The following is a 15206-nucleotide window of genomic DNA, read 5'->3' on the forward strand; positions in this document are numbered from 1 at the left end:
TGCTCTCCTGTCTCCTCGCCTCGTCTTATCTCGTTAGGGCTGCTGCTCATGCTTTTTAATTAAGAGCAGCCCAGGAGGTTCTCTTGATGTTAATTTCTCTTTCATCTGCGGATCTTTTATTCTGTTTTTTTAACTTCATGCTCTCCCCTTGTCTCTGGTCTCTGTAACGTTTTGTATCAATAAGTCACAGTGTGCATCACTCTCTCTCTCTGTCTCTCTGTCTCTCTCTCTCTCTCTCTCTCTCTCTCTCTCTCTCTGTTTTTCTCTCTCTGTCGCTCTCAGATGAAGGCACAGAGCTGCAGGAAGAGCAGTCTTCACGGCATGCTCGGCTCCAAACTGGGCCGTGAGCACCACGTGTCTCAACTCAAACAGAAAGTCCCAGGAAGGAGGGACTTATCAGGAGCGGCACAGCAGGACAAAGACAGCACCACCTCCAGCTCAGGCTCCAAACACCTGTACACGGGGCAGAACGCATCTAAAGCACATACCAGACTAGCCAGCGGAACCAATGAGTCAGAGGGACAGAGTGACACAGGTACAGTGTGGTCTCCCATCTCATTCTCCCTGTTTTATGTGTGCGTGCTTGTGTCCGGGTGTGCACGCGTGTGTAACGCGTGTGTGCTTGTGTATGATTTAAACTTCTGTCTGTTTTTTTTTTTTTTTTTCTAGCAGCTAGCGGGGATAGCGGGGCACAGGAGAGTTGGAAAGAGTGCGTGCCAATGAAGAGGAGGGGTAAGAGGAAGAGCGTGGCAGCTTTGGGTCGAGCGTCTACCCGTCTGCAGCAGCCCAGAGCCCGAATCCTGCGAAGAAGGGGACAGGAGGTGATGGAGGATGGGGAGACTTCACCAGCAGAGAGCGAATCCTCTGAGCAGGGTAAATCATTCTTAGAGAAATCTTCAGAGGAATTTTTAATCTCATTTTTTTTTTTCAATTTTTTAATCTCAAGAGCTTTATCTATCCTCACAGGCCCACAGCATTCGGCAATTTCAGTACATCTAAGCCTTGACCGACCACTTATTAGTAACATGGTGAATTATTGGTCACACTATTTGTAATGCGACAGTTTATTACTCATATGATCAATTTTACACAAGGAAATTGCGTTAACATAGAAACGATGTCAGCAAATCTGGGTCTGAGTGTGTTCTAAAATTTTCCAAATGTGAGCGCAGGTGCCCCTAGTGGCACTGTGAGGCATTTGTTAATTTGTTAATCACTCTAAGAGTGATCCATGTCAGTGTGTGGAGGTGAGTGAGAGGGTGTTGATGAATGGCTTGTAAATGACAAGAGTGTCAGCAGCGTGTGGACATCCGACACCTCTCACACTGGCCTGTCACTGGGAGACACACTGACACAGCTGCAGACAGCTGTCTGAGACTGTTCAGCATGCACAAACACTACACACACAGGCACACACACACACACACACACACACGCGGATGCATACGCACACGCAAGGATGTATACGCACACACACACGCGCGCACACACACATACACACACACACACAAACACTGCTCTTCTTAGAAGCATAATAGTATAATAGTACACCTATGTGGGTCTTAGGTAAACAATAATAAGCCATATTTATGAAGCACACTGAGTAAACCACATTAAGAACTGCTAATGCTTTCTAAAAGGCCAACAGAATATAGCTGACGAGTTCAACATTGCTAACATCATTAAAAGTATATTACTGCAAAGGAACTGTTTAAAACAAATATAAATTGTAAAGTAATTATTGCATGCATGAGTGTGTTTGTTATTGAATAGCAATTAGTTAATTATGTAGTCTATGCTCAGCTCTAAAGATGTTTAATTTGCTGTTTTAGAAGATGAAGAGGAAGAAGGTAGTTATGACAGTGGTGAAGGAAGAGACTTCAAAGCTCCACCATCTAGGGATATTTTATCAACCTCAACTGTGACAGGCCCCTCCCCCTCATCCATTGTCAAACTGGAAGCCAATCAGAAAGCAAGGAACAAGAAAGAGCGCCAGGAGCTCTATGGTAAACCTGTCCTTTCATATCCCAGATGCTCAGTGATGCAGACATTTCTCAGTAAACCAGCCATCTGTTTCTACTTATTCCTAATCATTTTTTCCTCCTCAAATCATGAATAAACAGGTAGGCAGTCTGTCTCTGGAACAGAAGGGGAAGTGAAGGTGAAGAAGAAAGCCCCCTGCAGGCCAACCCCTGTACCTGCAGCTAAACCTCCAGGAGTGAGACGACCAGGGAGACCCAGACTGCAGGAGCAACGCTGGGGCAGCATGGCAGCCCGTTCTGGGCTATACAGAAAAAGCGCCGGCTTCATCACGTTTCCAACCACCACCGAGAGGTTAAAGAGAGCAACTCGCAAAAGCACAATGCTACGTGGTCCGGTTGACAAGGTTAGACCGGAGAATTAAATGTTTCTGTGGTTATTCTTTATCTCATTAGCTCTTCATTAGGAGCTGCTGAGGCTGTAATGATTAATACCAGAAGAACTGGACTCTTTGTGTGTGTTTCTTTTTTTCTCAAAGTTCTGTTTCATAATTCATGAAGGCCCATGGAAATAGAAATTATCAGAGAAGTTTAGATTTTAAATGAACCAGTCTGATATGTAGCTCATGAGATATTAGAGGAGACATTTTTATCATTATTATGTTTTTTTTTACCTTGTATATGAACTGCTTCATGCAGAAAGTCCAGCTTGTTTCTCAGATCAACTTGACCAGATTTTCTTTCTCTTTTTCATGACCTGTGTCTAACTCAGCGTATTTGTGTTACTGAGGTCTCTCCTTTTGTCTCTTTTATTGCATGGATATATTGCAGAGGAGAAACTGCTGGTCGGCTGCAGCCCAATCCCCACAAAACAACGACAGCCACTGGACCAGGAGGAGCAGAAGCAGACAGGTATGATCTGTCCCAAGCTCCCCCCCCCCCCCCCCCCCCCCCCCCAAAAAAACTGACCTCATACAACCACGGCTAAGTCAATTAAGCCTTTGCTTCCCCCAAACTGATTTTCCAAAGCCAAACGGTGCACGCAGTAGCAACTGGCACACCATCAAGACGCTTATCTGACAACTTCTGGAACTTCTGACTGATATTGCTGAGTAAGTGTGTGTCATAAGAGGTGAAAATCACACCTTCTGGTGTGAAGTATAGAGCACACGTAACAGCGAGAGAAAAGTTTGGTATCTCGGACGAGTGCGTGTGACACTCCGCCTCCTCCCTTTTTTTTTTCTTCTCTTCTCGTTTGTGACTCAAACCCTGTTTTTTCTGTCTCTGTTGTCCAGTCGAAGGGTCGTGCGGTCAGTCGCCTCCTGGAGAGTTTTGCGGCGGATGATGGCTTCCATCTGGGAGAGGACAGCAGTTTCTCTGAGGAAGGAGAGGATTATAATCCTTCATCTCACTCAAGAACTGCCATGGGTAAGATATGATAAACGCGTAACACACATTCTTTTCAAAGAGGATGTGCCTGATTTTGTGATGTTCACTTTGATCTCTTGAAAGAGGTATGAATTTAAGCGAAGTTGGCTCTTTATCAGTTGCAGTAACTGTTTTAATAATTATAGCTCAAATACATACACACGCATATACAAGTAATGTGAATTCAGTTTATCTAACTGTGGAAATGAATGCTGGCATGTTTATCCTTATAATTTCTCAGTGTCAATTAGTTCCCGAATTTCTTTCCCCAGCTCTTAAACCTCAATGGTAAATACGCTCACACAGTCATTCCACACAGTATCTGGCAGAAAGCACTGCAAAATCAAATGGCTTTAGCTTACAGAGTTAATTACAGTGTGTCTGACTGCATCTTTTTCACAGCTGTCCCTAACTGTGTGCTGACCAAGGACCTGCTGGCTGATGGACTCAAGATCCTCATCTCCAAAGAAGATGAACTTCTGTACGCCGCCCGGGTCCGAACCTTGGAGCTTCCTGACATGTAAGCACGTGCGCGCGCACACACACACACACACACACACACACACATATATATATCTGAGTGGACGTTTGGCTGTGTGTTCAGGCCCAGTAGATTTACAGTGAAACACTCTGAGATGTCCCGACGCTTTCAGAGGGGTTCCCTTTTACGTAGCTCAGCCTGTTTCCTCATGACCTTTCACCAGAGCAGAGATGTGTCACTGAGCCAAGTAGACCAGAGAGTAAACGAGAATGTGCTCTAATTGTGAGTTGGACACAAAAGGCTAAGCATTACACACATTGCTGAAAATAACCTCTTTGTACTATATTCTCTCTCTCTCTCTCTCCCTCTCTCTCTCCCTCTCTCTCTCCCTCTCTCTCTCTCTCTCTCTCTCTGTCTCTCTCTCTCTTTCTTTCTCTCTTCTCTCTGTCTCTTTCCATTCAGTTACAATATTGTTATTGATGGAGAGAGAGGAAACCGCCCTCGAATCTACACCCTAGAGCAGCTGCTGCAGGAAGCGGTGAGTTTCCCCTCTTTTGAGAATAAACTTGCCCACACACACCAAACCATTGGCCTCTACGGACTGTCCTCTGCTCCCCCACACACTCTACCACTCCCTTTTAAATTGGCCTCAGTCACTCGTTTCAAACGGTTACTACACACACCACCACTCCCTATATTAGTGGCCAGCCACTGTGCCTTTTGAACAATTTAACAACACACAGAACCACTCCCTATAAACTCATACCTTTATCAGCCAGACCTCCACTACTGTGGTACCAATCCGTTTAGATCTCTCCCTCCCCCGTTCCAACACTCCCCCCTTAAATATACAATATTCCAACGGTGCCCGAAAGACAATTCTGAACGGGACTTGGTTGACTTTGCATCTTCTAAACACTGTCGTCATCCGGACGAGAAACTGAATCTTGTTTAAAGATGTAGCTTAAGCAATGGAGGGTAAATATACATACGCTTTGGTGAATGACCTGTGTGAATATTCCAATAATGCAGCAAGGGTAGTTTTCAACCTCTGTGCCTCATTCTTTCCTCCTCCAGAAAACGCAAACATGACATTCCATTTCAATTCACTTAGCATCTCCTGGGTAGATAAAATGCTGCTTTAAAGGTTTCATTCGCACAAGTGCTTTTCTTTTTTTTTCTGTTGTTCTCGTGCAACTATAGGTTATGCTAACATCACAGCTTATCGAAGCCATCAGCGAAACGGGTTTAATTATAGACTATAAACCAACAGTGCGCTCTTGGCCAGCGTTCATTTTCTTGTATAACTTGCGTCTCTTCCTCCTTGTGTGCTTCGGATAGTGATACTGTTTACTTAAGTCATTGACTTTTGTCCTGCACGCTAATGACATAGAGGTGCACACATCCGTGTAACACGGTTGTCTCTAAACAATGGCCTCGTACCAGCATCTTCACGCAACAGCAGCAAAGCTAAACACACCAAGGTGAGAGGACCTGAGAGTAAGATAACTCTGAGAAGCTCTTGAGAGGAAGGTCTATTGTTTTGTGTGAGCTTGGTACTGTAAACTAGGCCGGCGATAGGGGCACATGAAGTTATTGTGTGTACAGTTTGAAGGAGATGCCACCGCTGCTGCTGGTCTTTCTCAGAGCATTACGTCAGCACAGATAGTCCCGTCACAAAAGAGCAGATGCACTGGCATTGGCCATGCCAGACCATCTGATCTGTGTTAGCTGTGAAAACGTCTGTGTTCCTCCAAAAAAATGGTGTGTTAAACACAAATGCTCCCCCATGCCACTTATGCTTAGAGGAGCGTGTTTGGGCATGTTTTAGCCTGGTCAGTCTTTTTCACACCGCGCTCCATTCATTGACTTGCAGTACACATGCGCGCACACATACACGCACACATACACGCACACATACACACATGTACACAAAGCCTTAACTCTTATCAGAGCTTTCCACTGAGTTTCAAGTTACTGTAAATACAGATATGCCTAATCTAAAATCTTACCCTAACCCTAATCGTAACCATGAAACGTTTTTGCCCTTAGTTTTAGTTTTTTAGTTTTTAACAGGCATATCTTTGTTTTAAAGAGTATTTAAACTTTTGGGGACAGACTTAACGTCCCCACAGGATCACGTTTTTCAGATGCTCATCTACATGTTGGGAACATGTGGTCCCCATGAGTTCTGTAAAACCCAAAAGACACACGCACACACACACACAGACACACACACACACACACACACACACACACACACACACACACACAGCATACGCACATACAAATGCACACAGACACAAGCACACTCACACACACACACACACAGACACAGACACACAAGCACACGTACACACACACACACACACACACACACTCTCTCTCTCTCACAAACAGTGTCCAGTGCTCTCTAGAGACAATTTCACAAACCTCCCTCTCCATCATATAAACATTTCACAACTTCTGTTCGAACCCCATCCCCAGCCCACTGCACACTGTTTTCTGCAGCTGCTCCATTGTGTAAACAGCAGTCACACAGCAGCTGTGTCTAATTACGCTGCACTTCCACTTTCCTGTCTTTCCATTTTTCCAACAGCCATTTACCTTTGACACCAATCTACTACCCCCTCCACCCCCGACACCCCCACACACACAGCATTCTCACACAAACATCCACCCTGCCTCACACCTCATCAGTCAGGGAGCCTGTTGCTGTGGCAACCGTAAATTAAGGCAACCTGAAAGAGACCACAGTGAATGGCGGATGCTGGGCCTGCCTGAATTGTCAGAGGAGAGGCTGGCAACCTGCAATCACAGGCCTCCCATTCAGAGCCTCTTTAGTATTACTCAGCAAGTCAGGATTTACCGCATCATGGCTTCCGCTGCTTTTCAGGCCTGACTGGCACACTGGCACGAGATAAGTGCTTCTTTCAGACCTGGCACAGACATTGACTGGGTACTGCTGTGTTTGTTTGTTTGTGTATGTGTATGTGTGTTCATAAGTGTGCCTGCCTGTCTGTCTATTCTCAATTGCTTTTTTGTCTCTCAGGTTGTCATATTTAATGACAGAGTTGTGTTTGTGTGTGTGTGTGTGTGTGTGTGTGTGTTTCAGGTTCTGGATGTACGCCCTGAGACAGATGCACTGCTGACAGAAGGAACGAGAGTGTGTGCCTACTGGAGTGAGCGCTCGCGATGCCTCTACCCAGGCTATGTCCGCAGAGGTAAAGACGCTGTTCAGTCCTCACTCGTGTGTGTGTGTGTGTGTGTGTGTGTGTGAGAGTGTGTGTATGTGTGTTTGAACCCTCTAATATGATCATGTATTGCATATCCTCTCTTAGACTGTTCTGGCTAGGGACATTAGCAGTTTGTGGCACTTGCATCTCAATTACTCAAGGCCTCTCTGAGCTCCCTCGTCTTTTCTGATTCCTCACATAGGTAGCGCTGCTGATGAAGGAAAGCCAGGTGGGGTGATGGTGGAGTTTGATGACGGAGATAGGGGACGGATCTCACTCCATAACATCCGTCTTCTTCCTCCAGGCTACCAAATCCAATGTGAGTTCCCTGCCTTAGGTCACTCTGTTTCAAATTTCAGTTTCTGCTATAGAGTTTTCAAGGGTTTATGCTACAGAATAGTTTTACAAATGCATTTACAAATAAAGCCAGTGTTCCCATTGTTTTTTTTATACTCATGGCTACAGAGGGATTTTTACAAATCATTACTCTACTACTTTCATCCATGTAGGTGCTGATTCAACCCCACCACCTCTGGAGTCCAGTGGTCGAATAAGTAGGCAGAGTTGTGGTCAGGATGGGAGCTCAGTGAATGACAGGACCTCTGACAGACTGATCAGTACTGAAAAATCTAGGACCCTGGAGAAGCCTTTGGTTCAGAAGAACAGGCCAGGTAGGATTGTTAAGGGTTGCCTAGAGATTTTGAACGAAAAATAAAGCTTGGGATACAGAGTTTCTTTGTGCTAATACTGGTTACTGCTGGTGCCAGAGAATGTTCATTTAAGTTACACTTGAACCTGAAAGAGTTTGGGATGCAGTTTCAGCAGAATGGTTGGAAACGTTTACATATGTGTATTTTGTTTCCCAGGGAGACCAAAAGGTTCAGGGCTGAAGAGCTCTCTCTCAGACAGTGCCACTAAGAGCTCAGCAGCTACTCTGAGCTGGCCGTCTGTAGCTGAGGCCAGAAAACGTGCTTCAGTCAATCTATTCCAGTTCAACGGCTCCACCCCCAAGAAGGCCTTGAGAGGCAGGGAGATGGACGTCTTGCCTCAGTCACCAGTCTCCATGACAACTCCTGCCAAAGGCATCTTTAGCAGCAGCTCTTTCGAAGTGGACTCCTTCAGTAGTATTGCTAACGGTTATTCAACCTTCTGCAGCCAGGCCTCTGGGCTACCCCTTGGGGGCAGAAGCACTCCCTATGGGCAGAGAAGGAAACCAGAAGACACAGGGATGTCTAGAGGCAGAAAAGCCGAATTCCTGGTCAAACTGGATCACGAGGGAGTTACGTCCCCTAAGACCAAAAGCAGCAAGGCTCTGCTATTGCTGGGAAGCTCAGGATTTGGCTCCAAAGGTGTGGGTGGACTTCCCAGGCCTGAGGCTTATTCCCACCCAGTGCTGTTGGTGAAAGACAACAGAAAAGGAGACAACTCTAGGGCAGAGCTCCTGCTGAAAGGTGCTCCTGTCCAGAGGAAACCCTCACCTTCACTGCGCATGACTGAATATGGAGACCTGGGCCTCAGCTGCCACCGGGACTGCCATAGCTCCTATTCTGATATGGATGAGGAAGAGGAGGAGGAAGAGGAGAGAAGGAGGAGGTCTGCACTGGCCACAGCCTCAGGGGGCATGAGGACAGCCGGCCGCTTCCTCTCGCGTCTTTCTGTCTCCTCCTCGTCCTCAGGTTCCTCGAGTTCTTCCAGCTCAGGCTCACTGTCTAGCTCCAGCCTCTGCTCCTCTGACAATGACTCCTCCTACAGCTCAGATGATGAGGAGAACTCCACACTCCTTCTGCAGAGTTGCTTGACTCCCCATCGTCCAATGCTGCAGCCCCCTGAACCTCGTGTCGGACCTCCTCAACACTCCTTTGTGGCCAAGGCCGTAGCTGTGACCAGTGCTAAGGGTGGCATTTCCAACCACAGTGCCACCAGCAAACAACTTAAGAGGAAGGAATGCCCTAGTTCACCCTCGAAACTCTCCAAGGAGCTTGTCAAGAGACAGAGGTTCATGTCGGACCAGGGTCGACCCAAAATGTCCTCCTTCTTACCAGCACGACAACTGTGGAGATGGTCTGGGAATCCCACCCAGGTGAGTTACTGTCATGACAAAATGGCTCACACTGTTAAAAATAAGTTTCCATTTAATTCAATTAATTTAATTCAATTGTTACACAAATAAACTGCTCATAAACTATCACAATTCAGGTTACCAATATGTGCAATGAATAATTTCTTCCTCTCCATTTACCCAAATAAAAGAATCTGTTGCACTATAATCCTTGATATAGATGAATTAAAACCCCCCTGTGATCCACAGAGACGAGGTTTGAAAGGCAAGGCACGTAAACTCTTCTACAAGGCTATAGTGCGTGGCAGGGACATGGTGCGCGTGGGTGACTGTGCAGTGTTCCTCTCTGCTGGCCGACCTCACCTGCCGTACATTGGTCGTATCGAGAGCTTCTGGGAGTCCTGGACAAGCAGCATGGTGGTGAAGGTCAAGTGGTTCTACCACCCAGAGGAGACCAAGCTGGGCAAGAGGCACCGTGATGGCAAGGTAAGGCTGTTCTGAGGCCAGGTATTGAATACTAAAAAATTTAAGACGTTACCAGGAGCCAAATTATGATAGGAATTTTAGAACTTCTCTTGTGGACAGTGAGTTTGAGGTCACCCAGCTTGAAGTAACTTCAGTGACTCTTTGCATCTGTGTTATTCTCCTTCAGCATGCCTTGTACCAGTCATGTCATGAGGATGAAAACGACGTGCAAACAATCTCTCACAAGTGCCAGGTGGTTAGCCGAGAGGAGTATGAGAGGCTGAGCCGGGGCAAGAAGCCCGACAGCAGCTGTGAGGATATCTACTACTTGGCCGGTACTTATGATCCTACGAGTGGTCAGCTGGTCAGCACAGAAGGACTATCCATCCTCTGCTAGCACTGGACACTGTCGTCCTGAGAATACTACTGAATGGCCCTTTCAACTGGTCAGCCCAGTGGCAGACTGGGAATGTGACAGCCGACGGGTGTCGAGGTTCGCCCTGACTCCTTCAGCTTGTAAAAGAGAAGGAGGCCAGAAGGTGGCGGAGTCCAGACTGCATAGTTGCTGGGAAACTGGATCTCAGAGGTTCGCAGCATAAGGATACAGTGGCAGGATGACAATGGTTGGCTGTAACGTGGCACCCACAAACGCTCCATGTTTTGTAGCCAGGGAATCAACTAAGATGTACCAGATGTCAGTGACGAGAGGCAGTATTTCCATGGTGTAAGCCCTCTGGGAAGGAGCGGAATATTTGAATGGTTAAGGGAGGAGAGATCCTAATGCTTAGACTTTGCCCTATGAACCTTCACACTATCTAAGGTCACCAAAGCAGAACAACATCATGGGATGTGGAGCAGATGACTGGGAATGCCTCAGTTCCATGTGACAGTGAATTAGAGACGGTGCGGAAAACCCTCCACACCTCATTCTCGTGATTCCAGGGATATTTAAATACAAATACATAGAAATATATTATGTTCATGTATGTATATATGAGGAATTATTCCTACCAAGCCATACACTTCAGTACCTCTTGCCTGTCTTCTGATTCAGGTGTATATTGTAAAGTTTGCTTGTGTGATTTTTTTTTTCTTTATTGTTGTTTTTGTCCATATGTATATAAAAAGCTATTTTATATATAAGTATAATGTAAATATGAGGCTTATCTTTCCATGTTTTTGATTGATTTATTTTTCTATGAGTGGTAAATATGAACAGAGATTTTTTTTAATATTATTATTATTATTATTTTGCTTTGGGAAGATGAACTGAAGATTTAAGCATTGCACTGCACATGCCCTGCTGAGACGGAAAGAAGAGAGAAATAACCAACTGCCTCTCCCATCAAGAGAGAAGAGAGAAGAGCAGATTACATTAAGTTTCAGTCACTTGTTATGGCTGTATTGTGGGCATTCGTTCCATTGTTATAAATGATGTCTTATTCCTATTTGTGTCAATAACACATTGCATTTTTTTCTTTTGCAAATGTAAAACAATTAATTGTTCTAAAAAAAAAAAGACAATTTCTTTCAATATTTACAAAACACCACCCTAATTTTATCCAGAGCAGTATCATATTTTACCTCATCTGCTCTGCCAGTTTTGTCCTTAAAAAGAAGAACTTTGTGGACGCTTGTGCTCCAATCAGACAGGTTCAAAAAGACCAGAAGAAGCAGAAAGGTCTGTAAAATTCCTCAGAGTGAAATTTTAAAAGTTATAATCACCTACCCTTGCAATCATCCTTTTTTTTTTTTTGGCGTTCCTTTTTTTTGGCTAATGAAAGGTCCTGCACTGTGTGTATGTTTAGCTTTTTGCTTTTTGATAATATTTTGCTGTTCTGTACACACCAGTGGATGGCAACTCAAGATTTTACACCTCAAAGAGGTGATCTTGGTTCAGCCTTATCATTCCAAGATCAAGGCACTAAAAAAAATAAAAGAAATAAAAGAAAGGTTAAAGTGGTGAGAACAGAAGGAGATGTTGGTTGAGTTGATGGGGCATTTGTCTGCTGTTACTGAATGCACACATGCACACATTTCTCCCTGTGAAGGACAATCAGATTCAGAAGAGAATGTGCAGTGACTATTTGAATGGCATTCTCACAATCAAATGATTTCTCCTTACATTTATTTTGTGCCAAAAAATGTCACAATCTCTGTTTTCATTTTGGTTATGCAATCTTCACTGTATTTTACAAGTATTATTTGATAATCAGTTCTTTTTTTTTTTTTTATTTATTGTCAGTGTTGCTGTTGCATTACAAAAACCAGTAGATTTTTGGGATGAAAAATGTGACCTTGATTCTTCATGTCTGTTAGATGATGGTGATGGTATATTTATCTGCTTTACACAAATGTGTTGTCAAGCAGAGATCCATGTAAGGACCAGGAACACTGGATTTGTGGGTTTGGATATCCAACCCCCTTTGTCTGTGCCTTGAAGCGCATTTGAACCTTCACCTTTTGGCCTCCATTAATGGCTGTTCTAGTGGTGCAAGGGAAATGACATCACCCTCTAAGCCTCCATTTCCTGTCCATTTATCCTCATTCATTGTTTTTTTTTTTCCCAATGGTCATTTAGACTGTCCATGTCACTATGCTTTTGCTGATCCATTGGCCTATAGTTGACAGTTTGGAGAAAAAGAGAAAAAAGAATGCAGGTAGTTATTGCTTGACTGATTTTTTTCACGAGACAGATTTGTGATTCATCAAATTTGATAACTCTCATTCTGTAAATCATAGAGATGATACTAAATGATATGACAGTCTATATTTGGTCTTTATGAGGCTCTGACATCAATTATTTATTTAACACTTTGCACACTAATCACAATTTAGACTCAAAAAAAAAAAAAAAAAAAAAATTAATGCTATGATAAATAGCCTCCAAACATCTAAGCATTACCATCTGCTGGTGTGTGTATCTGTGAGTGTGAGTGTGTGATTTTGTATGTATGCCTTTTAAAAGATTTGTTCTGAGAAAGGAGGGCACTGGAAAGGCTAAAATGAATGTACTTAAATTAAGCATGTGTCTTTACTGAATGCCTGTCTCAAAAAAGACACAAAAATACAAATAACAAAAAAATTCCAAGAGGTCTTTTGGCTTGTTATCTACATTGTTTTAAAATAATAATAATAATAATAATAATAATAAAAAAAAAATATATATATACAGTATATATATGTATCACGCTTCCCAAGTGAAGATCAGAGGCTTTCTGCTGAAGCCTGGAAACGAGCAAATATTTAAATTGGTTTTCCTAAAAAGGTCTGCCTACTGTTATAACTTAGGAATAGGTCACTTGCCCATGGCAAAAGTGCAATACTACTTTGGCTTAATATTTGAGTGGTGTTGGGCAGTTACGGAGCTCTAAACCAAGGCTGAGGAAACCGGGGAGAGGATGAGGAGGACGCGGGAACGTCTGTCCTGTCTGAAGCAGTTTTCAGTCTAATGTATAAAAAAAAAAAAAAATTAAAAAGACTTCAGATGATGTACCTAACATACTGCTTCTCACAGAGTTGCTTTGTGAATATCAAAATATTCTAACATTAATAATGACAGATTTTTAAGCATATTGTTTATCGTTTGTTTATTTTGGTCCTGTCAATGTTTTTTTGTTTTTCTTTTCTTTTCTTTCATGTCGATATATTGTAAAGATTGTAAATGTGTAAAGTATTGTTTTTGGGGTAAACATTTTACATTAAAAACTTTATGAATATCAAACTATAAAATGAGATTCAGTATTGCTGTTGGGGTGTTTTTTTTTTCCCCCGAATGTTTGCACTCACTGACACGACAGACTAAATAACCAACCGTGTTAGCTAAACTCTCACAGTCCCAACCAGTTTGTGCAGAACTACACACGCATTCCAGCTGCTTTGATTAGTTTTGCTGTGATAGTTGCTTCTTTTTGCAAAACCATGTCCCCCCTGTTTTAGGCACACAGTTGCCTTAGAGAAAATCTGTTGTGTTATTATATTCCATATTATAATTTCATAACACATAAATCCAACTTCAAGCAATGAATTGTCCAAAATAAAAGTTCACATGAGTAAACCCAAATTTCAGATGTTACTTTTAGTCCTCAAAAAATTTTTTAAACGGGGAAAGAGAACACAGTGAAACCTATGTGAAGCGCAGGACAAGAGTCAAACTAAGAGAACTTCAACAAGCAAAACAAGTTTGGTGAGTACTGTAATCCATCAGACTTTCAGTATGAGTGTAGTTGTTCAGTCGGTACAGTAATGTCATCATGTTATTGTGGCTTAGAAATAAGGATGGTCATTTTTGACATCTGTATCACTTTTCCTATTAGAATAACACTCCACTTTCCACCGTCATGCATAAACAAGAGTTCTTAAGTCCTGTTGCATGAAATCATTTGTTGAGAAATCTTTCTTGAAATGTATATGTGTAAAAGGAAATTCTAGTCTTACATATCAAAATACGCTGAGAGTTTAGAGAACCCTTTTTGTTGGTGGAAGACAAAACCTTTTTTTTGGCAATAAAGTCGGAATTTAAAATTGTAATCCATGGCAATGTATTTTAGAACAAGTTAAATTGTTGTGTTGTCATAGATAGATACACAATGATTTGACTGACATGTCAATTATTGTAATATTAGGCTTATTTTCAGTCTTGGGGAGGTGTAGTGCCAAAATTGCTCCAGTTTGCCGAAACATTATTTTAAGGCAGTTGTAGTATATTTATGTTTTGTTTGGTTTGTTTTGCAACCTTTTTACAACATCTTGATTTCATTAAGTGTTTTTTGTGTGTTCAGTTTGTGTTGTGTATATACAAAAATAGTTCATAAATATATAAAATCAGGGCCATATTCCTCTGTTTTTCACAGAGCTGTAATGTTTAGTAACAGAGGAAGCTACTGAAACACTGGCACGTGAATGCATGTCATGCATTGTACACATGTCATTCTGACGGTTGTCTGTATGGTTTTCAGACAGAGTTTGACTTTGCAAAGTTTGAGCATTTCTTAGCACTATGTGAATAGTCGGTATTTTGAGATACTGTTTTAAGAAATGTTTGTAAATAATTGATGAAAATTATTTTTTTATTTTTAAATGAAAGGCTTGAGTGAATATCACACTCCATAACATCTCTGTTAACTCAGTTACTTACTTCTAAACATGCACTTACACTTAACATGAATTATATTGACATTTTAGTAGAGAAAATTGCATAGAGGATTTTGTAGCTGTAGAGATCCAAGTCAGCAGAACTCCCTCTGGTGGAATTTTCAAAGCATTGCACCACAATCCAAGGATCATAGCGATATGCCACGGCAATACGACAGTTTCAACTATTTTAGAACCATATCAATAGAGTAAATAGATTTAGAAACTTATTTATTTTGAAAGCAGCAAATCAGTCCTAATATCTTCCGTCTCTCTCTACGTTCCTGTGATCCAGTTGGCCTCATTGTCTTGTCTGTTAACGTAGCTGAACCACCATCAACATATTTTGTGTTGGTTTATTAGTTTGACAAAGGCCATCCTCCACAGCCTAAATCAGTACGATGGCTCTGCTGGCATCACCAGTG

At 42.7% G+C, this 15206-nt stretch overlaps 1 protein-coding gene across 1 annotated transcript in view; it reads left to right on the plus strand.

Moving 5' to 3' along the window:
* Window positions 1–10136, plus strand: part of bahcc1a (BAH domain and coiled-coil containing 1a) — a 56336-nt gene extending 46200 nt beyond the window's left edge. Inside the window, exons 15-28 of the mRNA XM_030789963.1 lie at window positions 283–535; window positions 673–873; window positions 1833–2006; window positions 2124–2386; window positions 2811–2891; window positions 3275–3407; window positions 3810–3927; window positions 4351–4426; window positions 7004–7112; window positions 7327–7443; window positions 7634–7795; window positions 7991–9204; window positions 9433–9669; window positions 9836–10136. Coding sequence (XP_030645823.1) covers window positions 283–535; window positions 673–873; window positions 1833–2006; window positions 2124–2386; window positions 2811–2891; window positions 3275–3407; window positions 3810–3927; window positions 4351–4426; window positions 7004–7112; window positions 7327–7443; window positions 7634–7795; window positions 7991–9204; window positions 9433–9669; window positions 9836–10045 — 3348 coding nt within the window. The 3' untranslated portion in view covers window positions 10046–10136. The remainder of the gene's footprint in view (window positions 1–282; window positions 536–672; window positions 874–1832; window positions 2007–2123; window positions 2387–2810; window positions 2892–3274; window positions 3408–3809; window positions 3928–4350; window positions 4427–7003; window positions 7113–7326; window positions 7444–7633; window positions 7796–7990; window positions 9205–9432; window positions 9670–9835) is intronic.
* Window positions 10137–15206: the final 5070 nt, after the last annotated feature.

Source organism: Chanos chanos, chromosome 13 (genome assembly GCF_902362185.1).
Source record: "Chanos chanos chromosome 13, fChaCha1.1, whole genome shotgun sequence".
NCBI classification, from domain to species: domain Eukaryota; kingdom Metazoa; phylum Chordata; class Actinopteri; order Gonorynchiformes; family Chanidae; genus Chanos; species Chanos chanos.